The sequence below is a fragment of the Cloeon dipterum genome, chromosome 2, assembly GCF_949628265.1.
Source record: "Cloeon dipterum chromosome 2, ieCloDipt1.1, whole genome shotgun sequence".
NCBI classification, from domain to species: domain Eukaryota; kingdom Metazoa; phylum Arthropoda; class Insecta; order Ephemeroptera; family Baetidae; genus Cloeon; species Cloeon dipterum.
In genome coordinates this window covers 25,472,324-25,496,070 of record NC_088787.1, presented here as the reverse complement: position 1 = coordinate 25,496,070, position 23,747 = coordinate 25,472,324, and the positions used below count along the sequence as shown (strand labels likewise).

Below are 23,747 nucleotides of genomic sequence, written 5' to 3'. Positions count from 1 at the left end.
AGAATAAAAATGTTGACTCATTTATGACGTTATTCGCGCCTCTCTACTCTGCGACTGGAAGCATTTTTATTCTTGAATTGTGACCACTCGCGGACAAAATCGAATGTATTATCTGCCGCTGGAAAGGTTACCGCAAAAAGCACACAATTGCCAACTCAATAAAAGGCTCTTTTCGTGTACATAAAGAGGATTGCGGCCGTAAATTTGAATTTAAAATAATTCTCTCTCGCGGGTCACTTGAACACGCACGAGAGCGAGTCTCCTCTCTTTGCGGTGGGGGTCAAAATAAAACACCTGGGAACATCACAGCTGGTGTACAGTAATGTACGTTTAATCGATTTCTCTAAAATATGTCGCAATACATGCTCGCCGTTTCTTTCCGCTGATGCGAATTTCGGTCGCAATTCGCCATCACCGGAACAACAGCTTGAAGCGAAAGAGCCAGAACGTTTTGTTAGACATCCGCTTTCCTCTTTTTTACACCTTTTGGTCGAGTCTTATTACGTTCTGACTGGTTTTATTGGCAAATAAACATCTACATACCGACGCACAAATTCCAACCATCATTCTAAATTGCAAGCAGAGGATAGACAGTGAATAGGGTTTAATTCGAAATAATAGTCCACTAGTTTACAGAGGTGTATGTTGAGGTTACAAGTTTCGCAAGCCCGTTTTTGCCATATGGAAGGTAAATTACATTTTCATCTGCTTAAATTTAGTAGTTCGCAAGCAGTCCAATTCAGTCGTATTTTGCAAGAAGTGCGTTTTGATACATAAATAGATATATAAAGTCTAACCCGGTTGGTAAAGCAAATGTTTCGTTGATTATGGGAGATGTTGCACTAACGATTTAATTATTCGCTTTTTTCTTTTATTGAATAGAAACAACACAATTCGGTGTGGCATTTTTTTTAAACAGAGCAGACTGGAAAATTCACATACAGATTATTTGTTTTCGCACAGCATATCAAACTTATTACACGCGCGGGACATGATATTTGCATTTCAGCTGAGAGTTACGAGTCCAGTCCGCTCCGTGAGGGTCCTACTTTTTTCAAATGAGAAAAATTGCATTATGTTGCGAATTTCGCAGTAATTGATTGAGTGAGGGGGTTGAAGGATCGGGGTCAGTGAGGTTTTAGGTTTTTCTACTCGGCTTCTTGGCAGGTGCGGCTGTTGAGACGGCTGCGTCGGTCAGGGGCTGCTCGCGCATCGCGTCCACCAGAGCCGCGCTCAAAACTTCTAAAAATTCATGGGCAAAAATAATGTTGCATTAATTGGCTTTGCTCGGGCGAAACTTAAACTCACCGAAAACCTTTCGCTGCAGCTGTTGTGGCATTTGAGATTTTTCCTCTTTCAAGAACGAGGAAAATTTTTTCATTACTTTCTGCGCCTCAGCCTGCCCATTTCCTACAAAATGCACGTAATTAGACGAATCTATTTTTATGGGAACATATTATAAGTTTGTAAATGAAAATAAAGAAGAGCTGAAAAGCAAAAAACTAAAGAGGTATAGCCAAACCACGTCTTTATATAATTATAATTATTGCTAAATTTCTGATTTTCAGCCACAAATTCACATTTAAAAAAATGTTTCTAAATTAAAGCAGACCATTAATTTTTACTTAAACAATGCAAAAGTGTGGATATGTTAACCATGCCAAATTCAAATTTGTGTAAATTAACAATTTGTGGCGGGATATTTTTTTCACTGTTTTGATATGAACTTGTTTTAAAAATGATAGTGCATCCAGCGATGGTGATTGGATAATCCGTTTAATTTAAACCTGCCTAGATTCCTAGTTTATTTTTCATATTTTGGTTAATGTTTGAGGTCTCATTGTCAGCCGCGTTATTTTGAAGCGGCAGCTGAGCATTTTTGCTGTTGCCTGGCGCCGCTGCCCAAATTTTTAAAGTTAAATTTTTTAGAGTGCTTGACAGAGGTTAATTTTTCTCCAGCACTTTTGAATTTTCCAAACTTTTTGACCGGTGGCTGGCGACGTAGCGCGGCTGGCTCTGGCTGAGACCTCTAATAATGATAAATTTAAATCAACAAATTTGTTCGTTGTCTGGCAATCAAGATGGGATATTTTGCTATGTTGGATTTTTTAAAATAAAATAAACGCTGATGTTTCGCTTGAAATATTAGCAAAAAAATATGCTATTCTCTACCTGTGACGAGATTTTGCGAGAAAAGCATTTTCGCCAGCTGGTAAATGACCTCCTCCAGCGAGAATTCGGTGAATTGAGCGTCAGAATCTTTGAGGTGCTGCAGCAGGTCCGAGTACTCCTCCTCGTTCATGGCCTTGCTCTCCTGTAATTGTTGCTGCTTCTGCTGCTCTTGCCTCAGCCGACTTATTGCCAGTGCCTCCTGCAGGGCGGCCGCCCTTTCCTGCTCGTCAAATAAATCGAGAAAATGAGAGAGAGCAGGAAGAGCAAATATTCATATTTTCATCATGTCCCATTCATCAGAATGAATTCGGAATTTTATCATGACCAGAAGTGAGTTTAATTAAACTTTTCGCCAGCCTATTTTTGACTCGGCGCACAAATAAACTCACCAGTGCTTCTTGCTCCACCTCCTGTTGCTCTGCCTTTCTCTCCGCGTAATAATTTTGCAGGATGCTGATGCTCTGGCGGATCTCACGCAAAAACGTCACTGCCTCCTCTCGGGAAATCTAAACAGTTTATCAAGTAGGTAATTAAATTACTTATAAAAATCTTCATTTTTATTCAAAAAATTTGTACATCTCAAGCATCTTTTTACCAAGTTTACGAAAAGGTTTTAAAAATTTAATTGAACTCTTACGATTACGTAACAAGTTTTATGAGTGAAAATATAAAATTGCTGTAAATTCCTCGCCCACTCCCAATCAGCATGATTGCCCTTTATTAAACATGGCGTGTCAGAATCGGATCGTGAGTTCTCGGATACGAAACCAAATTTGTATTAACTCTGCCGATGTAAACCGAGTCTAGCTGCCAAAGGGGTGCGTGCGGCCAAAAAGTGGGAAAGCCGATTCACCGAAGAGAACGGCGGTGCAATTTGCGCGGGGGCCTCGGCTCATCATGAATGGAAGCCTTGGCAACGGCGCCGTTTCTATGGCGAATACTCCCACGCGACACTTCATTCGGCTGCCGCCGCCGCCGCCCATAAAAAAGCTCGCGAGATGCGTGTGCAAAATATTATGAATAAAAAGCTCGTTTCGTGAATGGCCGCCCACTTATCCCTCCAGCACACGTTTTTTTCTCTCTTCTCCGGTGTGTGTTGCTGTTTGCTTCAGGTTTTTATTAGCCGCTTTTAACAAACGGGCTGTGGCGAAAGAGCGGTGGAAATTGTAATGTTGCCCGTTGAGCTCTGGCGCAAAAACGCGTGGGAGCGAATGATAACACGCACAAGGGCTCTCTTCTTCCCGACGAGTAATTTCCAGTCCTTTTGTGGCACCGTGCTTGGATTAAATTTTATCCGCTGGAATTGTGACTACAATTCGAGTTCGTCTCTTGCTCTCCAGCATTTTAGTATGTATTTATCTGAGGATATTTTGTTTATTCAATTCTTGTACTTTACGAATTTTAAAATTTCATTTAATTATTTTAGCTTGTGATTTTTTGTGAGGTAAAGTTAAATCACAGGAAGGTGATTGGTGGGGGCCGGGGTTGACATGCAAGATTTCGTCACTAATTGTGTTCCTCTTTCCGCTTTTGACGAGTAATAAGCCATACGTTTTCGACATTCGTTGATTCAGAATTCTCTGTAGCTGCAAAGCCCTAAGCCCACTCGTTACTTGCTGGTTTGCACCTTTCCAGCATGCGTGATTTGGCTTCACGGGACGAATTTCTAGCGTTTCAATGCAGTCCTCGGTGCGGAGGCAAAGTGGTCCTTCGGTGAGCTGGGTTCCTGAGCGGCCTGGTGCGCCCATGTTATCCATTCGCGGTGTTATTGGGTGAATTTCAGCATTCGTACTAGTACAGCGCATGTCCTTCCCGGTCCCCGGACAGGATTAAAAAGCAAAAAATAAAAAATAAGCCATACGTTTTCGGCGTTCGTTGATTCAGAATTCTCCGCAGCTAAAACTGAATACTGCGGCTATGAATTTTGTTTTAGAAGTAAAGCACTGCTGATAAGGAATGCGTGAAAGTGTTATTCAATTGTTACTCTCAGAATTTCACTAATAGCTAACCCATATTATCCTGAATTCCACGCAGAGTTTAGCCAGTTCATTAATTTTACATTTTAAAAAATTGGTTCTAAAAATATGTCAAACTTGTCTGTATATTGTATAAAATTAATCAACCAGATCACATTATAAATTGCCTTCCTTTTCAGAGAAGGGCCAACAAGTTTTTTTTCCATTGAGGCAGCAGCAAAGCAGTTGGCGAAATCGAATCGATTTGCACGAAGCAGTTCTCGGCGTCTGCAAATAATGATGTTTATTTAACACCTCGGAGGCACTCACTCAATCCAGCAAAGAAGTTTATTTTTGGCTCGCGAGAGCAGCAGGTGAATGGGGACGAAAGTAAGTTTGCCCTTCTTCTGTGAGGGAAAGAGACAATGGCGAGGGTGAAATATAATGAGGCAGCGAGTGGGCGCCGGTAAGAGGATTGCAAATGCGTTCCGCCTGCTCCGCTTTCAACTGTAATTGGCAGATGAAACCAAGCACCGCTTTTCTTCTCTAAATGTGACAAACACGGGGAAACTGAATGAAACGCTTGTGTGGGTTCAAACCCGCAAAAAAGAAACGGAAAAAAGCCAGATTCTCATTATTGATATTATTAACTATATTTCGTACTGGATTTAAAATTTGTTTAGATTTTTAGTTTTGAAATGACAAAATAGATTTTGTTTGCATAAAAAAACTCTGCATGCAAGAGAACTGCAGCTAATGAAGATCAAAACATATTTTGGTGAAATCAGTTCAGGTTCTGTTTGCTTTTGCATCAGATTTTGGAGTGCATTTCACGCCACGTTAGAGGTGAAGTAATCCTTATCCTCCTTAGAGTGAAATTCACCTGGACATTTTCAGCGTGACGTTCGAGGAGCAAAGCACAAAGTTTCCTTATTAGATTTACCCAAGACAGCGCGGATGCATCCTTCAAGCCCGCAAAGGAGCGCGCGCGTGCCGCCTGCAAATTGAAAATTTCCCCGCACCGACAACTCAATTACTGATAGCACGACGCCTCTCCACAAAAGAGATAGAATATTATCAGAGCAGTGCACGCATTTTTGCTTCAGTATTAATTTGTTGTTACAAGTTAGTTATTTCATCTCATATTTTTTGTGAAAGTAACTAAATTAATTGTTATATTTCTGCGATACAGATTTTTAAATTTTACAAAAGAAAATCTCAAGTATTTTTGTAAGACTTCTCTGAACTAAAGCGGAAAAGTTTGCCTTCTCTAAATGTAAGCTGAGTTTATCGTAGCAAAAATAAGCCTGATTTATTTTGTTCCAAATTTATTGGCTCCCAACAACAACAAAACTTCCAACAAAGTTTCCTTGAAAAGAACGTGATTTGCTATTATTCAATAACTATTAGGTTGTTCCTCTTATTGAAATGAAATCTTTTCCTTACATAGGGAAAGTGAAAATAATTTTAGTGCTTCACTACTTGTAGAGCTTGAAAATCACTTGAGCGTATCATATTTAAATCGTAGAATATTGTAAACGCTGCACAATCCAATGGCTCTTGATTTGATAAATATGCCACTTTCTCTTACAAATAAATACAAGAATTTAAAAATTTGAGATTGGTTAATTTTGTATTAATTTTTTTAACTAATTGAAAATTAATCCTCCTCGAACGCGCACTAACCTCGGATTGAATTCGTTTTCTTTCCGAATCGCGCAACAGCGGAATTACCTCCCGTCCGAAATTAAATTGTGTCCGAGTTCCCAGTTTCCCAAATACTGTAAATTGTACATATGTGATGTCAAATGTTGTGTAGTATTTAATGTAGTATAGGTTGTAGTGTGGCGAGTGTTTATAAGAGGTAAATTTTGTTACTATTTTATTCACGAGTTTTAGCGGGTTGTTCACTAACACTACAAATAATGCCTTATTTCTCCTAATGTGATTTTCTTGACTTTAAATGTTTGTAAAATATTTTGAGTTATTTGGAGAGTTAAAAACGAATTGAAATTGAATTAGATGAATACTCACCAGGCCTTGCTGAAGAAACTCTTGTATGGCGAGCGAGACACCCCTCTCGTCACCTGTCCAGAAAACGTATTCTGCCAGCTGCATCGGCGTCACTCCCATTTCGCGCGCCTGAAAGACACCAGATTAAAGGGATGAAATAGAGCTCTCGAACTAAGCTGGTCCATGAAAATGATTTGAAGCCGCTGGAGTGGATGAAATTATTTAACCGCCTGATATGGAAAGCAAGCTTTATAGTAGAACTTACACATAATTCCTGTTATGGCGCGTTTGGATCGGTGGGGAAAAAGGATTGTATCCTGTAGTGACGCAACACAGCCAGGCAAATTGAAAATTTATCGCAGCTGCGAGAGAGACCGATTTAGAACGTTACGCAAAACCGTAAAATGATTTTGATCGAATCGGTTGTTTTGTAGCGTTGCTAATTAGCTACTGATTGAACGCGGGTAACTGATTATGATTCTGGTTACATCAACGTTCTACATTTTAGAATAATGTGTGTGTGTCTAGAATATTTTATGATTTTGTGCCATATTTGAAATTTCAACTTTCGGAATTGAAAATATAAAGCTTCAACGTACAACATCGTTGCCATTGTATTTGCTCGTTTATCTCTGAGCCATGTTGGTTAAAAGCCTTTTAGTTAAAAATTATTCTTCGTTAAAATTCCGACACTTGATGGTCGTTTTTCCATTTGAAAATTAAAAACAAACTTCATTCTCGTTAGGGCAGTACTGAAAAACTGGTCGGAATAAGAAATCCAAGAAGAAATTTTTTAAGCAACAGGAATGAAGTATGTTTTTAATTTTTAACAAGGATAAAATTGAAAACTTTATCATTTTTATGAAGAATGACTCGTAAAAATCACTTCTTTAAAACAGTGCTACTACATTTTTAGCAAAAACGTTCCGATTGGGTTAACTTTTTGGGAAAGAGAAAGCACTCTTATTTTAAAGAAATTAGCAGATCTGCATGTGGCGTTTTATTAATGAAGATTGTTGTAGCCGTTTAACACGATTTTGTTATTATTGCAAGTTAATTTTTCGAACTGGGCAAATATCTTATGGCGAGTTCAATTCAAACGGGCTAAATGATTTAATTGCAATGTCCTAGTGCTCATTGCATTTGTTGTTCCAATAGCGATTGAAAGAGAATTAAAATAAAATTGTTTGTAATCGTCTAAATTCCAAAGCTCTCATTTATTTTCCTAGTATAATTTCTGCTGCCGAATGAGCTCTTCTTGTAGAATAAGGTGACAGACTTAAAATTTGTACCCGAAAAATACTTACAATACAAATACATCCATATTTAAATTTTGATACATCTCGTTTTTAGTTCAGTCTCTGAACTACCCGTTAAATCTGACTGATTTTTTCAATAACAAATCACTTTGACCTCATCAGACCCTTTAATGATTATTTCTGTTCTGCACGGGAGAGCAAAGCAAAGGCTCGCTTTTGTCAGTCAAACTCCAAGTGAAGTGCATTGAAGCGTGATATGCGCAGAGCACAGTAAAAATGCGAAAAAACTCACCACGACATCCAAAGACCTGGGTCCAACTAGCGGTTGCGACGCACTCGGGAACGCTGAAACGTTTGTCAGCATTAAGCAAAAACGAGGATTTGCTTGGAGAGTATGCAATTTGCGCAGCACTCGAGTCGAGCAGGCTGCGCTACGCTTTTACTAGTATAGTGGAAATCCAAGACACACGGATTTGGTTTATGTACTTGCCTGCGTGCGTTAGTCTTTTGGCAACCAGATCCGCAGGCAGTTTGGCGGCTGCGGCTGAAAAAGGACAAGCATAGCGTGTCGCGCGTCGTGAAATCGACTTTTTGCTTCGTGGGATAGAAACGGCAGGGCGAGCCACTCTCGGCAACGCGTAATGAGACTAACCGACTTTATCCAACTAAGGAGTGAGCTAGTGTACATCTCGTCGCTTCCGTCGGCGCCCCAGGCCAAATTAATTACAAAGTCGCCGGTGGCTCTGCCAAAACTCATCATTTCTGCCGACGCCACCTACTCTCTCACTTTATTACACCGTTCTCACCGTTCAACGCGCTGAACGCCTCTTTAAAACTTGCCTCGGCCAAAGCAAAACAATATTTTTTGTAGTGGGTGCAGAAAAAGCTTGTTTAGTTTGAAATTGTACTGTACTAGATTCGTAGGTTTTGTAGAAAATTCTTAGATGATGCATATAATCAAAAAACAATAAATTTAAATGATTGGAATAGGAAATAAATCGATTTTACAAGGTTTGGGCTTTGGGGACAAAAATGGTGAAAATGAATTACTGCACGTAATAATATATTTTTATCCTCACTTTAATTGGGTTTCGCAAAAATATTATAAAGCTTTATCGCTTATGTTTGTTTTCGTTTTTCAATCGAGGAACTGTATGGATTCACTATCTGATTTGCAAGAACAAGATTTTTCCGATTTTCTCTGTGAATCTCAGCCTTCATGTGGGAAGAAGATTTAATTTCTCTCATTTCCTTTCTGTGATAAAAACGAAACTAGTTTGACACAAGCTTCTACTGCTTTGCCAAAAACGAGATCGTAGCTAGGGGCATATAATCCATCAAAATTAATTTTTAATGCTTTAAAATACCTTTTGCATGTTTAACTTGCCACCGAACCGCTATAATATAATTAAAAATAATGATTTATAAAAATTAAAAAAGTGTGAAAAAATCCAAAAGTGTACAGCAAGAAAACTTACTTTGAGAGAAGAGCAGCGAAAATGTGTAAAAATTGAGTAACCTTCAGATGTAGAGTGTTGCACGCATATTTTGCGTTTAATAAACCATTAATAATAATAAAAATTAAAAACCATTTTACCCTAAGACTTATTTTTTTAGGGCCTAAACCCCATCACTTTCCATAACGTGAAGCTTTTTTTCAATATGAATCTGGGAAAAATGTAGAATCTTTCTGTCAATCATTCACTCCAATTATTCATGAACAAACACATTTTCATTTCCAGAGAATAAAAGCATCTCGTGACGCCGATGGGGAATTTCTCTGGCATCGATTCTTCCTTTTGTGTCGCAGATGCAGGTGGCGAGCGCAGATAACGCTGATAAAGGTAAGAGCAATCATAGCGGACTGAGCGAACCACCCGAGTGGAATTTTAGAGATTGTGTAGTGAGAGAGGCGGACGAAAGTGGAGAATAGGGGCGACGGCTCATAATGAGCTTCGCGCTCTGATTGTCATTTTTAATGATTTTCAATCTTTGCTCACCAGATTGTTTCGCTGGCGTCAACTTTGTTGCATCCTTCAGGCTCTTCAACTGGGCCACGTCATCCTGAAAAATGATTTATCAATTGCTGCTTTAAATATTACATTACATTACATAAAAAAATACGAATAAATATTTGAGAAAACACTTCCTCGGTTAGATTATTTCATTTGTATTTTACTGTTTTTATTTATTAGTAAGAAGGAAATCTTCTCAGGCATTTAAAACTTTGCACGACAGAGCTGACTGTGCGGTACAGGAGTTGCTCGTCGCACCTACAGTGTTAATTATCCGACTCCGCAGACGCCAAGCCCCGTAGGAAACACGTTTGCCGACTGTTTGCCCAGGGGAAGCACGGCCGAGCAATTCTAATGTAAGAATTCCGAGGGATGTGTAAGAACGAGAGTGCTTTTCCTAAGAAAAAACGAGTTGGCTGAATCACACAACACGCGGAGATACAATCTCCGAGAGTTTGACTTTTAAATTCGTAGATAAATCCATTTGCTTTTTCACGAAGTGAGCATTCAATTTGTCTTTGAAACGTATTTTCTCGCCCCCGCACGTGGCACTGCCTCCAACAGTTTTTCCACATTTTCTGACGACGTCGTCGAGCCTTCTCGTCTGTTTTCATTTGCGCACGTTTCCGCTGGAGAATTTCGCTCTTGGAGCTAGCTTTTGAGATATTTATTTTCGGTCTGCTGCACAATGCACGGTGGCAATCAAAACTTCCCTGACCTGGGCCGCTGCGAACGATGAGAGAGCAAACAGTAGGCTCACATCTCACATTTGGAAATGGTCGATTTGCTCCACATTTGTTTGCCCTGCCCGTTCGTCAGGGCGAATTAGCTAGATCGATCTACGCAATCATAATCTGGCGCCGCACAAACACACAGATTTTCAATATTCTCGCCCACCATTCACCATTGACGTCAGATGGCGGTGAAAGTTAATTTCATTTTGTTGTAATTGCACAGGGACAACAGATTTTTTGCTGGGAATGTGACTTGAAATTCTAATTTTTACTAGACTGACTAATTTTGGCATTAAATGAACAAGAAACCCGTACAAGTCATCCAAAAGTACCTAAAACAGTCTGCCCGTATTTAAACACCTAAAAATGCTCAAAATAGTAAAAAACCGTGAAGATTCTGCTCTTTTTTGTGACTCTACAGTTTTGGAAAGCTTATTATGTTCATTTAACCAAGAGGCCTAGAAACAGAAAACTGTTTAAATAATATTGAGTCTTATCGTTTCTAGAAATAAACATTAATTTTTAAATTTCAAGGTGGAATTCACAAAACTTGGGAACATGCTGACGTAAAACAAATTTGATAACGAAACAATCCATCAAAATTTGACTTTTACAACAAATATTCTTTATTTGAATTGAAAAAAAAACGAAAAACACGATATAGCTGATCATTTTCTACAAAAAATCGCATATTTAGCGAACTTAAATGCGCTTATGAATCAAAATAAGATTAGGGACGAATTTTGGAAGCTTTACAGGCACAAAACTCACTGACTCTGTACGAAAAGCACTTTCATGGTAAAGAGGAGCAGACCTAAATTTTAACATGCTAATCTAATGCAGTCGTTCCCTCTTTGTGGGGCCTTTAATATTTTTCCCATGCAAATTTGGCTCCGCATTTAGATCTTGCTTGAGTGAATAACATCTAAAAGTTATTTCGCCAGCGCAGGGCAGCGAGCCAGAAAGGAGTGGGTAGGCAACTGGCAGGACAAAGATGCCGAGCGGATTGCAGCTGTTGTCGAAAACGAGCAAGCGAAGCGAACGGCCGCGCTTTTGTGAGCACCCACGCGCGCTTTTGACCGTGAAATATTCATACTGAGCCATTTGTTCCAAGGTGATGGCATAAATTACAATTCCAGCTTTTGTTGTTTGCTTGTGAAAATGAGTTTGCTCATTGAAAATGCTAGCTGAAAAAGAAAACTGTGAAGTTGCCGGTATTTGCACATTTAACTAGGCTCCGGAAGTTCCATAAAATTTTAATTTGAAAGAGGTTAATTTTACAACAAATTCCTGTTTTCCGGCCAGCGCAAGTTGTCTTACAGGGTTGCCAAATTTATTAAAGGATATTTGCCGCCAGCGCTCAATAACTGCTCTATTGTGCAATCATCCCAAGCAGCATTAAATGAACAAAAAAGTGATTTTGTGACTGTCTCAATAATCTAAGGTCCATCACCATGACTTCGGTCTGATTTTGCTATACGTGAATTTTTATGAGATTTAACCCATAAAATTAATTATTTTTTTGTTTATATAGTTATTTTTTTAAGTCTGAGGCCCAATTAGTTGTCGTAATTAGTCAGAGCAATAAAAGTCTGGCATGCTCTAGTACATTAAATTTCGAAAACCTTAAATAGCCAAAACGCGGCCAATACAATTTATAAGAACTTGTCAAAAATAAGTTGTTGTTTTCAAAAATCAAGGTCAAAGTTGCAAAAAGTGTTTTTGCACTCTGAAAGTTAAAATTTTTAAATGGGGAAACTTTGTGCAGAATTCGAGCTGCTCTTACCCACGTTGGGTAAAAAATAATATATTTCGACTATTAGAACTCATAATCGGGGGATGAACCCCCTTCCCCTGGGGTGGAATTTTTTAATTAAATCAACCACGAGAAACTCAATTATTGACTTAATTTCATCGTATCTCTCTCCCTTTGGTCGTAACACCAATGGTTAGTGCAATTTTCGTGCACCAAGTGATCCTTCAAAATAGGCAGGCGGTCTTAAATCTGAAGTTCTATGTCAACAAGGTGTCGACAATGTTTATTTCAAACCAGCAATCAACAAAGTGTTTATTAAAGGCACTAATTAAGTCTGAACTGTTATTTTAAACTCTGAAAGGAAAGCAGCAGGTTAAAAACAACATCTGTGGCAAGTGCTTTTTGTAATCCTCACCTTTTTTGTTATTTTTCGCAGACAAATATAACGTGATTATTTTGGACATTAATTGTTGTTTCTGCTAATACTATGCATTGTCATCAGTTTGAAGATTAACTAACAAAAACAATTCTAAACTAAATTCAAAATTTCGAAGTATTTTTTTTTCGTCCATGGAGCTTATTGCTACATGAGAAACATTTAGTAGACTGGCGAGTTCATATCTTTTTCTTGGATTCCCACGCATTTTTGCGACTGCCTCGCGGACTCGCACAAGTGAGCTGCAAAGGAGGAAGAAAAGAATGGTAAAAAACGTTTGAAACTTACCTGCTGCTGTTGCTGCGGGGGCGCGACGGCAGCCAGAGCGTTCACCTTGTTTGCACTTGACGGGGTGGCTGGAACAAACAAAAACAAGGCCGTCTTTTGAGCCCATGGTGCTTGCACACTGTGTTTGAGCTGTGCTTAATAAACTGCGCCACAGCCGGCAGGCGGGACGAGTCAAATATCATTGTATAACAAAACGTATTCACTCGCTGCGCACCACTTTAAAGTGGATAAGGGATCCTTATGCCCTGGCTCAATGAAAAGCTTTTTCGTATCGCGTGCTCCAATTCCATAGCGGAAATGGAACATTTGTTTATTGTTATGTATTATTTGAATGCAAGTCTGAAGGATCGCCAGTTAAAACATGTTTTAACCTAGATTAGATATTGGAATAGCCTCATCTATCATTTCTTTGCTTCAAAAAGTGTTAAAAATATCTTCTTTGAAACAGCTGGAACGTTTAATTAAATTTTTTGTCTTCATTTTCCGTTAAGCCATTCCGTGATCTACACACGAGCGTGAATTATTAAAACCAAAGTGCCAACAGCAGCTGTTGCCACTCCGTAACGTGACTCGACAAAGGTCAGAGAGCGACGGCGTTTCTCTGATTGCGAGGCAATCAAACAAACGCGCCGCTCTCTCCAGCTAACAGTTGATCGAGGCGAATTGCGCACGCGGCCCTTGTTTAATCACCCTCACCTCTCTATTGCCGTTCGAATTCGCTCAGGTGAAAAGTGGCCCAAGAGCGAAACACTTTGGCGCAGATTGTCCGCGGCCCCGCGTGCCGCAGCAAATAGTGGCTTTGTCGGCGCCATCAACGCACGCACTCTCACGCATGTTTGATTCTGTGTTGTGCTTTGGTTTACGCTTTGTGCAATTATTGGCCTGGCACTCTAGTTTCAAAACTTTTTGTTTCAGGTTCAATTTAATTGGAATACTGGATTCTGAATCAAATATCACGAAATGAATGTCATGTTATTACTAAAATAAATTAAACAGTCTGTATAAGATTTATGATATAATTGTGGATAGTTCCTTTTTACCTTTATACTCTCTAAAAATTGGAAAAGAGCTCGAAGTCTCCCAGGTTGCAATAAAATCGGCTCTTAAGTTTGCATGCCAGCGGTAAACACTGTCTCCCTAGAGAAAATCATGATTGATTTCACTAGAAGGGAAATTTGCCTCACCGTTGGATATAATCACGAAAGTGGAAATCAAAATCATGCGAAAAAATATTTGCTGTCGATATTTTTCGAGTAGTTTTGCATAATCTGAAATTGAACAATAGTTTTTCGGCCCTGATTTAATTTTTCACGTTGTTGTGGAAAAACCTTTTTCTAAATTCTACAAAATTAACCACGCTATATAGGCAAGAATGCAAAAGTTTCTGAACTTTTATTGTTAGTCTATAAAACTCCACTTCAAAAGGAAAATTTAAATCCTCTTTAACTAAGATTAAAAATTTGGTGCGCATGAGCAGCTTAATTTGAGTTGTGGCTCCTTTTAACGGAATAACCGTCTCCATAGAAGGTGCAAGCATATATTCCATTGCGTCCATTTGGTTAAAAGCACACCGTGCATAAGCTGAGGGCCGCTCGCGACTGTAAACACAAGCGGAATGAATAAATAAATCTGCACTCTCGGTGCCCAACAGCGTAATGCGCGTGCAGTCTGCTAATGTGGTCGACTGCAAGGCCGGCGTTTGGAAACACTCCAAAGGCACTTAAAATGTCGATGTCGGCGGCCGGCGGGACACTATTGCCGCCCACGTGGGGTGCCGTCCCAATCGATACGCGTCTGTCGGCTCACTTGCCAAAACGCAATCTCCGCCCCCGCAGCACAGGCCGAGAGACGCCGCGACTTATTCGGAACAAATTGCGGGCAATTAAGATGTCTGCCTTTTGTGCCAATTAGAAAAGCTCTGAAATGACGTTTATTGCTCGAAGCGATTTTCTAACGGCGAATTTATTGTTCGCTTCTAGGCGAATAGCGTTTCTTGTGGGAGAACAAGGAAATTTTCTTGACAACGAGCCCAAGAACGGCACAGATTGTTATTGCTGCAGCAAGAAAAAGAATGTTTGGCCTGAAAACAGCTCGAGCAAAAGGGACTTGAAGTTAAGAGGATAAAAATGTTTAAAATAGAATTAATGAACTAATTAATTTAATTAATAATCAAAATAGAAGCTTGAGTATATAGACCTAAAATTAAATTCTCTAATGATATCCACTTAATCGAGTTTTGCTTCTCGTTACCGATGAAAATATAAATATATTTTAATCAATAAGGCCGTCATTTTGGAAATGGAAGGATTTTTTAACAAACCTGATTTTTTTATTATGTGTTAAGTATTGTTAAGGATCAAATTTAAAAATATTTCCTTTTTCCTGACATATAGACATGCATTTTTAAAACAAAATAACTGTCTAAAATTAAGAGGCAATTGACCGATTTTTACTGCCTTTTTTGGAACCTCTGCTCACTGGGTCCCAATGACACCGCCGAGAGGATAATAATAAGTGGCCGCAGAGGAGCTGGGGCCCAATGTGGCCATCTTTTCGCCTCCCTGCACCGAAGTCTTTCATTGAAACGCCAGAAATTTGTCTCTAGAGCCGATTGAAAGGTGCGGAAATAAAAAAACAAATCGTTATACAGTTAATAGCGAGTTGGTGCCGGTGCGCCTCCCAGCCCGTTGAGCTATTTTAGCATTTCAAGTCACTAAACTAACCACCTTTTTCCATCTCTGACATTGGTCAGCCAGTATTAGATCCCCGAAATGCTCAAATATCTTCCACTGCTTTGACACTCCTGAGAATGCCTTTACAATGCAAGCCAAGGGGCTGTTTACTATTTTTGTTATATAATTACAAAAAAAATCACTATGGCTTGGGATCTGTGTAAATAAATATTCTCTGCACATTATTATTATGTAACAAAACTTCAAAGCAAACGCTATTGGTGTTGCATAACAATTGAGAGAAGGTTGCGAGAAGCTAACTACAAGGCCTTTCGCAACAGCCGAACCGGAGCTGCGCGAGAATCGGGTTGCCTGCTCAATGGAGAGAGCGGACTTGCTTGCTTTACCCTCGATCACATCGAGTTGCTTTCAGCTTACTTAGCAAACACGCGCTCTCCATTCACGAGTGCGGGTGGGTGTACTGCACAGAACAACTCTTGTTTCCCCTGCTCACCGTGTGCAAGAGTCGTCGATTTGACGCTTTGTTGGAGGCAGCCGGCAGATTAGGCGCGCCTTTGTCCGAACTTGTACTCGCGTAAGCTGCTGCCAAACAAAGAAACGGAAAGCCCGTCGCAAAACAATGAGTGGGAGACTAATAAGAACCCTAAGTCTCAGCTAATTAAAGTCGTCTTGTTTGAGCAAGGCGGAGATCGAGCTCGGCTCCAAGATGATTTGTTTTTCGACCACGTTCTCTAGAAATATGATCCAGAAATTGCAATTCTTGGCGCATTGGCGCAGAATAGAAACTGTTAAAAATGACAAGGGAAGTAGGTTTAAAACGGTTTCAGAGGTTTAATTTATGAATTTATTTTTATTGAGGTTAGAAGTATTCAATATTATTTTTTTGCAATCGGGAGACTAGTAATTTATTAAAACTGACGTTAATTTTTATTAAAAATCTTTCAAATTGAAGATTCTCTGCTACAAAGTTCAAAAATAAAGTGTAAGAACTTTCCAACTGATTAAACGCAGCTATTTCTTTTCCAACCCTTCACATAGAGAAAGGATTAAATATGCGATGTATCCAATTTCAACTGGACTTTCAAAAATTGGAAATAATTTTTTGTGACTTCCTAAAAATGTGTACTATTACTTGGATTTTTAGCTGATTTAGGACGGTTTTAAGTATGGTGCGCATGGTTCATATTTGTATGATTCGTGCTCATTACGATAAGATTAAATAATTTAGAAAAATAGATGACATTATAAAATCGACAGTTCTAATTAGATTTTATAAAGAGGGGACCATTTTTGTTCGAAAATTTGATTCAATGACTACATTTTTCAATGCAGGCCATGTTTCGAAATAAATTAAATCCTCCGAGGACGTCTGTGGAAAGCACAATATTATTTAGATTTAGTAGGACAGGGAGCGTTTGCTTCGCACGTCAGCGCGCTGCTCTCTCATCGATATTCATTCACTGCTCTCGTCGCCTGAATGAGTTTATTTTGTATTCATGTTCGTCCATAATTCAAATCGACTGGCTTTCCTCACTTCGGATTAACTGGGGCGCGTGGAAAATGGAATGCAAATCTTAACTTCAGCCAAGGAAGCTACAAATGTGACGCAAGAAGTGGAAATTTCCATTTGCGTCGTTGAGCTCGCGACATCGTTAATTGCGCTTGTCTGTGAACTGCACCAAGCGCTCGAGTTTTTCCAGTTTAAGTTTGTTCCGTAAATTCTGAACTAGTTAAAAGACTTGCTAAGTTTCACTACGGCTTCATTAAAAGGACCTCGTCTGAAAGTTCGAAAAATTCGCCTCTAAGCTACTTAAATTTAGTCTCGACTTGACCTCCAGGCCCTAACTTTCCGTTCGACCGGCAGCTCATTTCTCGATCAATTAGCCTGAGTGTTATTCCACCTCCACAGCTAGTTGAAAGGGTCTCTGTGGTGGTGGGAACTTTGGCTAATGGCCATGTCGACGGTCCGCATTAACTCGATTATCGTAGCGTTTATCGGCGGCAATAAATAAAGCAAGCGGTTTCAATTAGTGCACGGGAGTGACCAACAAGTTGCTCCACAAGGAAATTAGCACACGGAATATTGAAATAAGCTCTTGATGGGGTTATGTTTTTTTTAAACCATTATTTACAACTCTAAACAAATGAAATTAAAAGCCGATGGTACATTCGACTGTGAAATTGGAACTCGGCTATTGATTAATCATGTACAAACAGACCCTGCCATGTAATCGCAGAAACTAATGTTTGTGAAATACACGAGTGCACTCACCGTTCTCGATTGCTGCCGTGGAAACAAAACTGCGCGTCGCAACTGCCACCAGGACTAAGCAAAGTATTTGTTGCAGATGATTCATTCTGGAAGTATCGGCACATGAATTAAAATTATTTTCCCCACAAAAAATTACTTGGACAGCTATTGAATAGTTTTATTTATTGTTGATTTTGATTAATGATGACAAAAATTTGTTTCTGCCAAGTGATGTTTAAGTTAATAGACAAATATAATTCTAATATAAATAAATTGTGAAACCCGATTTTAAAAGTATTAAACTATAAGTGCATTTATCAAACTTTGAAATTTTCTTTCAAAGAAAGGAAAATTACAAATGGATCTGCGCAGAATTAATTTTAAGACAGGTGCCTGTGAGTGAAAATCTGAAAAATTAATATATCTCGCATGCTCTCAAACTGGACAGCGACTTTTTCGTACCCTCAGGCTTAATTAGCAGTAATTTACCTGAAATAAAAAAATTATCGCCCTGTCAAAGGGTTCGCTAAAATTAATCACTGTGGATTCACGCCAAAAACAGCTGGAAAACCCACAGATTTAGGGGTCATCCCCAACATACTAATTTTGACACCAAAAAGGTCGTATTTGCGGCAAATAAGACTGCGAATATGAAAATTAAAAAAAAATAACGAGGGTTAGGTCTTGTTATTCATCTTGCAACAATCCTCAAGTAAAAATGTTTTTGCTAGAAAAAATGTTAAAAGTCCATTATTTGCAGAATTGCTGGCACTATATAATTTTATTATGATTTTTTAAATTTATATTTTGGTCACTCAAACGGGGCCCAGAGTTATGATATACTATACACAAGCGTGTATGTTTTGGAAAATTTCGGGAAAGCCAGCTGAAAAGTTTTTTTAAGAAAATTAGCGTATTGCGAACCCAAATAGCTGCAGTGATTTTTTAATCAACACCGCTTAACTCATCTCATTGGTCTCATTGTTGAGCAAGGCCAAAAAGAAAAGCAAAGTGACAAAATCTTTTAAAAGTCCCGCCACTCGTCAACTTCCCTAAAATATCTTAAGCCAAAATTCCATTCTTTGCTCGAAGTTTATTTTCAAAGAGTGATTACTCTGCTGCCTTAATAGAAACGGACAAACTACAAGGAAAATCCGTGTACAATTTCATTTCATTCTTTCTATTGATTTCCTGCGTGTGTATATTATTAAAAAAAGGTCTCAATTTGCTATGAAATACATCAACCTACTCTCAACCAATTCAAATTCAACACTCACGCAAAAATGAAACTTTTCCCTCAACTGTGCTTTCCTATAACTAACACGATTTGTTACAGATTTATTTCTCTTGCTTTTCCCCACTCACCTCGTCGGCGTCCGATCAGCCTCTCCAAAGTGGTTAGTTGCTAGCAGTGAGTTTGGCCGAAGCAGACTGGCTCTCGCATCAGCAGCGACCGTCCGCAGCCAGAGTCAGACTCGGTGGCGTCTTCGCAGCCACACTGAGCCGGCTCCTCGCGCCTCGAAGTCGGCAGCCGCGTGCTGCGCGCCCCTGACTAAAGGCGGCCGCCATCTCCAGAGCGCCCCGCGAACCCGGCCGCACCCCTGATTGCAACCCTCGCTCACCTTTGGCGCACGTGTGCCCTTTTCTACCAATTTTTGCCTCGATCACGCGCCACTGCTCTCGCCAGAATGAAAAATAATTAGCAGCTCGGCTCGGTTGGAGGTCTCGCGCGGAAATTGAAATGAATGCGAACTCGAGTGGAAGCAGCGGCATGTTTTCCAAAGTGCATTACGGTGGAATCTCATTAAAATCGAAACCGGATCCATATTTTTCTGCCTCACGTGCACCTCAATCGGGCTTGTGTCTGTTTGCTTTTTATCAAAGACGTGTACCTTTTCGATCCTTATTACTTTGTTTTTGGGGGAATAAATTTGGTGTTCAGGGGCATATATTTTATATATTATTCTAAAATAATGCAAACTAGAGATCCAGTCCCGATAATATTCCAGAATTTTGATAGATCAAATCAAACTATGTGAGAAATGATCACCAAAGAATCAAACCTTGCAAAAGGTGGAAAACTGTGCCGCAGAGCAGTTTATCAGTGCGGGTGGCATATCGTTCCTTACTTGGATGTTAAAATTTAAGGAAGAAAATTAACCGATCTTAAATAAGTTCAAAAAGTCATAGACGGCAACAAAAATTTCAGTTACTCAAATTAAATTGTAAGCTCGAGCTTGAATATATTCAACGCAACCTGAAAGACGCCGTTGACTTGGAACAACTTCATCCTTACTGGTCTTTCTGCATCATCGTGGTCATTATATTCCAAATTTCGTCGTCTACATTTTTGACATTTAGGAGCTATTTAAAACACCGTGCGCATGTTAGTTCGGAATATTTGTTTACAAGGCCTTCACCAAACTCTACTCTTCTATATTTAATCACTTGTATTGAAAAGCAAGAATATTAATTCATGTGTACCACTTCTTAATTCAGTATAAATATTAAAAAAATCAATCATTAATTTTCCAAATTTAAATGCGCGCATTTTAATTTTGTCGTTCACCATAAAAAACAAGGATCTGAACCAAAAAATAGTCATGTAGTTTTGTAAACTTGAACGACCAGAGAGGAACTGAAAATAAAATTAAGCTAGTGGGCGAAAAATAAATTACGTAACTAATAACAAAAATCTCATTTGCTCAACTACTAGCCGCGTGTTAACGAAAAAGATAAGTTTTCTTTTATATTTTTTGGCAACTAGGCAAATAATAACCTGTTTAGACTTATGTATACCATAAACAATCACTTAATTTAGCTGAGATTTTTATTTTTGCTATTTATAAAGTCGATATTGTACATAGCGCTGTGCCAGTGGATAATGCCAGTATTCCCATCAAAAGAGGTGATTTTAAATTTTTGCATAAATTGTTGAGCAATTTTTGCAACACGCAAATTTTGCTACAATCCGAAAAGATACTATAGCAATATCCGCTGCCACAGGACTATCACGTCGCCAACAAGTATGTAATAATCTAACAAACATCCAAATAAACTGGATTTGAATAATTACATAGCTTTTTGCAACAATTATTCAATATTACAGCAATCAAATTTTGTCCGTTGTTGAATCATCGATTTAAAACATGGACGAGGAAGGAAGCCCTTACTTCGGAATGAAAATATCATTCAGAAGCAGTCATCTCGGTTCCGGGTTGCTTTGGCACCCGAAGGCAGACGACGACGATGATTATTCCTCGGACTCGTCGTTGCGATCGTTCAGCGCTGACGAGGTTGCCGAGCTGGAGGAGAAAACTGGTCGGCTGGCGCCGGACATGGTGGACAGTCTGCTGGACGAGATCGCCGAGCAGGCACTGGAGTCAGAGCGGCAGGTGGCCCAAGGCTTGGTGCACGTGCTCGAGGGAAGTCTGCGCGAGGAACATGCGTTGGCAGTCGGCCACGACACGCTGGACGCTCCGGCCGAAAAGTTCGCCCAGCTGCTGGCCTACGGCGACAGCAACAACCGCGAGGGCCAGACCGTCAGCCGCAAGAGCCAGGCGACACAGACGACAGAGATGATCGAGCTGATGGACCGCAGGGAGGCCAAGCTCGAGAAGGGTTGCACGTCGGTAGAGACGGGGATTACATATTGCTCATATTTATTCTCGCATTTGTAACAGCACCATTAGGGAATGCGTGTGTAATTACTAATGTGTCGTGGAGGAAATATATTTGCGTGAGGGAGGGGTAATCCAGAAATGCGGACGGTGAAGATTTAGAGCGGAGTTGGAAGTAAATTTCAAATAATGTTTAAGGGATGCGATGTTATATTATTTATTTGCAGCACTGTCTAAACCTATTCCATGATTGCAAGTAAAAAATAAACAAAATGCGAATTCTTCATTTTTAAGATGTTAACGTGATTCCTATAATTGCAATCAAACATCACATTTTAAAATTATCAGGGATTGCGTTTCCTTGCACATCTAGGTGTCTCTGAAAAAGCCAAAGAGATAGCAAGATATACTAGGGTTCTGCTCTATTAGAGAGTGGAAATATTTTCCAAATTTTTTGAAAAATGGGCCTTAAAGTGACACTTGAAAGATCAGAGGCGTTTTTTTAAATTATGCTGGCAAGTTCATTTTTAATTCATCTCTGAACAAGGGAAAGAATACCTTTTAAGCGTATATAATAAATTTTTAAATTCAATTTTCAGATGAATCAATCACAATACATAAACGCTGTTTTATAAGAATTAATGCCCTTTATCTGGGTATCAATGCATGACTAATATTGTATCCTGGAATCAGTTAACAATAATTAACAGTTTCTTTTTAAGTGTTTTTTAACTCATTTTTGTCATTTGATGCTTGGTTATAGCTGCATCGTCGAGACCGTGCATCAGATGAAGAGTCTGCTGGAGCAGCTGCAGTTCCACTGGCAGTCGTTCAGTGGTCCGAGCGGCGGCGATGCGTTCCTGCACTTGAGCATGGACATCGCGACGGAGATTGAGGGCAATGCGATGCAGCTAATCAAGTGGAGCGAGGCCCAACGTGCCGCCTGCCTCGCAGCCAGCGCCTCGAGTACGTGCCCAGGAGCGAGAGTGTCGCCGAACTGACCGAATTCCAAAATTACCTGGACCTGGACGTGGTCGACGCCGACGACCCTTCTTTATTTTCCAATCAATGCGCAGAAAGAGGAGGATTAATACAATAAACGCAGCCAATATCTTTGGTGCAAGCATTGTGTTTGCACGCAGTTGTGAGGAATTTTCGTCAAATTTTAATTCCGATGAAAGCCGACGAGCCTGTCAGCAGCGGATTCCAAAGCGACGAAAACAATGGCGAGGCAAGATATTTAAATTGCCTCCCTTTGTTATGCGAGCGCCTTTACAAAGTCGACTGCTGACAAAATTGAATTCACTCGCTCCGTCTTCGCAGCTGACGAGAACAGGAAAGTTGCGAGAAGAGTGTGTGTGCATGTGTAAAAGAGGGAAGCTGTGGGGAGTGAGATCTGAAACCGAGATTGAATTTATTTTCGGGAGCACCGATCCGCGAACATTGACTCAAGCTACGGGCTCACTAACAGCTCTTGAGCGGCATTCAACGATCACTTTCGTAAACCGACCAACGTCAGGACGCCTTTTCTATACGAATCAGTCTAGATTTTGGTCAGCACAAATCAAAGAGCTCCCTTCGATACTTGCTGTTTGTACGAACAAATGAAGCAGTGGATACTGCCTTGCTGTACTCAGTTTTTATTTTATTTTATTGGTAAATTTATAAAAATATCAACTTTATTTTTAATTCCAATTCCCTCTCGCCTCACAAAGATACCGTGAATTCCATTCAGCTCATGATATTATTACTATTTTCTACCACTAAATGATTGATTGTCATACAATATTACTATATAATATTAAGGACAAAAATTTGAAATTAGATCTTTACTGCACAGTTCAGGAAAATCAAGTTAAATCTTTCTTTACGCAAAACCACGTAAATTTCCGAGGAAATCAGCTCCAGAGATTGAACTAATATCAAGCGGCGAAAAATGTCTACTTGTCCGCCCCGACACCCTAGAATCTTGAATAGATTGCGACGTGTTGAATCAAAATGGAGCAAAAAATTAGTTCCTTTTAAAAAAAAATTGGCAAAGTCTGGATTTTTATTTTTGCTTTTCCTGATTTTACTGCTAAATTGCATTAACAAATTGTCTTTACATTAAATGGACCAACAAATGGACATCTTCTTGCAAGGGCCAACATAGTAAAATATTGCATTTTGTTGTCCTGTAAAAGATCCTCTTTAAATGATCTATAAAGGACGACATGCTATATTGATTTTTACTGTTATAATAAAGTCGAAGCGAGACATCCTGCAGTATGAAAATTCGACTACACAAAGCCTATAGCTGCACTTATTCAATACTTAATTGCTATATTTAGTTGCCAATTAATTCCCTTTAACAATCTTGAATTTTGTAAACCCTCACTATTAAAATGACTGGAATTAGACTGCTATCGGTATTAATTTATTATCTTTCACAGCCACTTGCCGTTGTCATTCATGGTTTAGAAAACGTCTGATATATCAGCTGCGCGTGTTAGATTTTTGCGAATGGGTTTATTCTATTTTCGAGCGCTCTGGCTCGTGTGATCGCCACTTGTTAA

General features: G+C 39.4%; 2 protein-coding genes across 3 annotated transcripts; one reads left to right on the top strand and one right to left on the bottom strand.

The window, feature by feature from the left end:
- Positions 1-303: 303 nt before the first annotated feature.
- Positions 304-19,083, bottom strand: LOC135936553 (uncharacterized). 2 transcript variants are annotated; one of them, XM_065479407.1, is made up of 11 exons: positions 18,938-19,083; positions 17,594-17,679; positions 12,629-12,696; positions 9,400-9,463; positions 7,890-7,943; positions 7,692-7,744; positions 6,162-6,269; positions 2,562-2,678; positions 2,173-2,392; positions 1,309-1,410; positions 304-1,242 (listed from the first exon to the last, which is right to left on the bottom strand). In XM_065479407.1, the coding sequence occupies exons 2-11, from the start codon at positions 17,676-17,678 to the stop codon at positions 1,139-1,141; spliced, it is 975 nt and encodes a 324-aa protein (XP_065335479.1). In that variant the 5' UTR covers position 17,679; positions 18,938-19,083; the 3' UTR covers positions 304-1,138. The 2 variants fall into 2 exon arrangements, with proteins under 2 accessions (XP_065335479.1, XP_065335480.1); XM_065479408.1 differs by lacking the exon at positions 7,890-7,943.
- Positions 19,084-20,721: 1,638 nt separating this feature from the next.
- LOC135937539 (uncharacterized) lies at positions 20,722-22,299 on the top strand. The gene is made up of 2 exons (XM_065480692.1): positions 20,722-21,200; positions 21,956-22,299. The coding sequence occupies exons 1-2, from the start codon at positions 20,722-20,724 to the stop codon at positions 22,191-22,193; spliced, it is 717 nt and encodes a 238-aa protein (XP_065336764.1). The 3' UTR covers positions 22,194-22,299.
- The last annotated feature ends 1,448 nt before the right edge of the window (positions 22,300-23,747 follow it).

Excerpts from the sequence above, each read along its gene's own strand:
- LOC135936553 (XM_065479407.1), bottom strand. The coding sequence starts at position 17,678 with ATGAATCATCTGCAACAAATACTTTGCTTAGTCCTGGTGGCAGTTGCG. Across the intron at positions 7,944-9,399 it reads GACGCCAGCGAAACAATCTG|CCGCAGCCGCCAAACTGCCT; the intron begins GTGAGCAAAGAT and ends GTCCTTTTTCAG. Across the intron at positions 1,243-1,308 it reads GCTGCAGCGAAAGGTTTTCG|AAGTTTTGAGCGCGGCTCTG; the intron begins GTGAGTTTAAGT and ends ATGAATTTTTAG.
- LOC135937539 (XM_065480692.1), top strand. The coding sequence starts at position 20,722 with ATGGACGAGGAAGGAAGCCCTTACTTCGGAATGAAAATATCATTCAGA. Across the intron at positions 21,201-21,955 it reads AAGCTCGAGAAGGGTTGCAC|CTGCATCGTCGAGACCGTGC; the intron begins GTCGGTAGAGAC and ends GCTTGGTTATAG.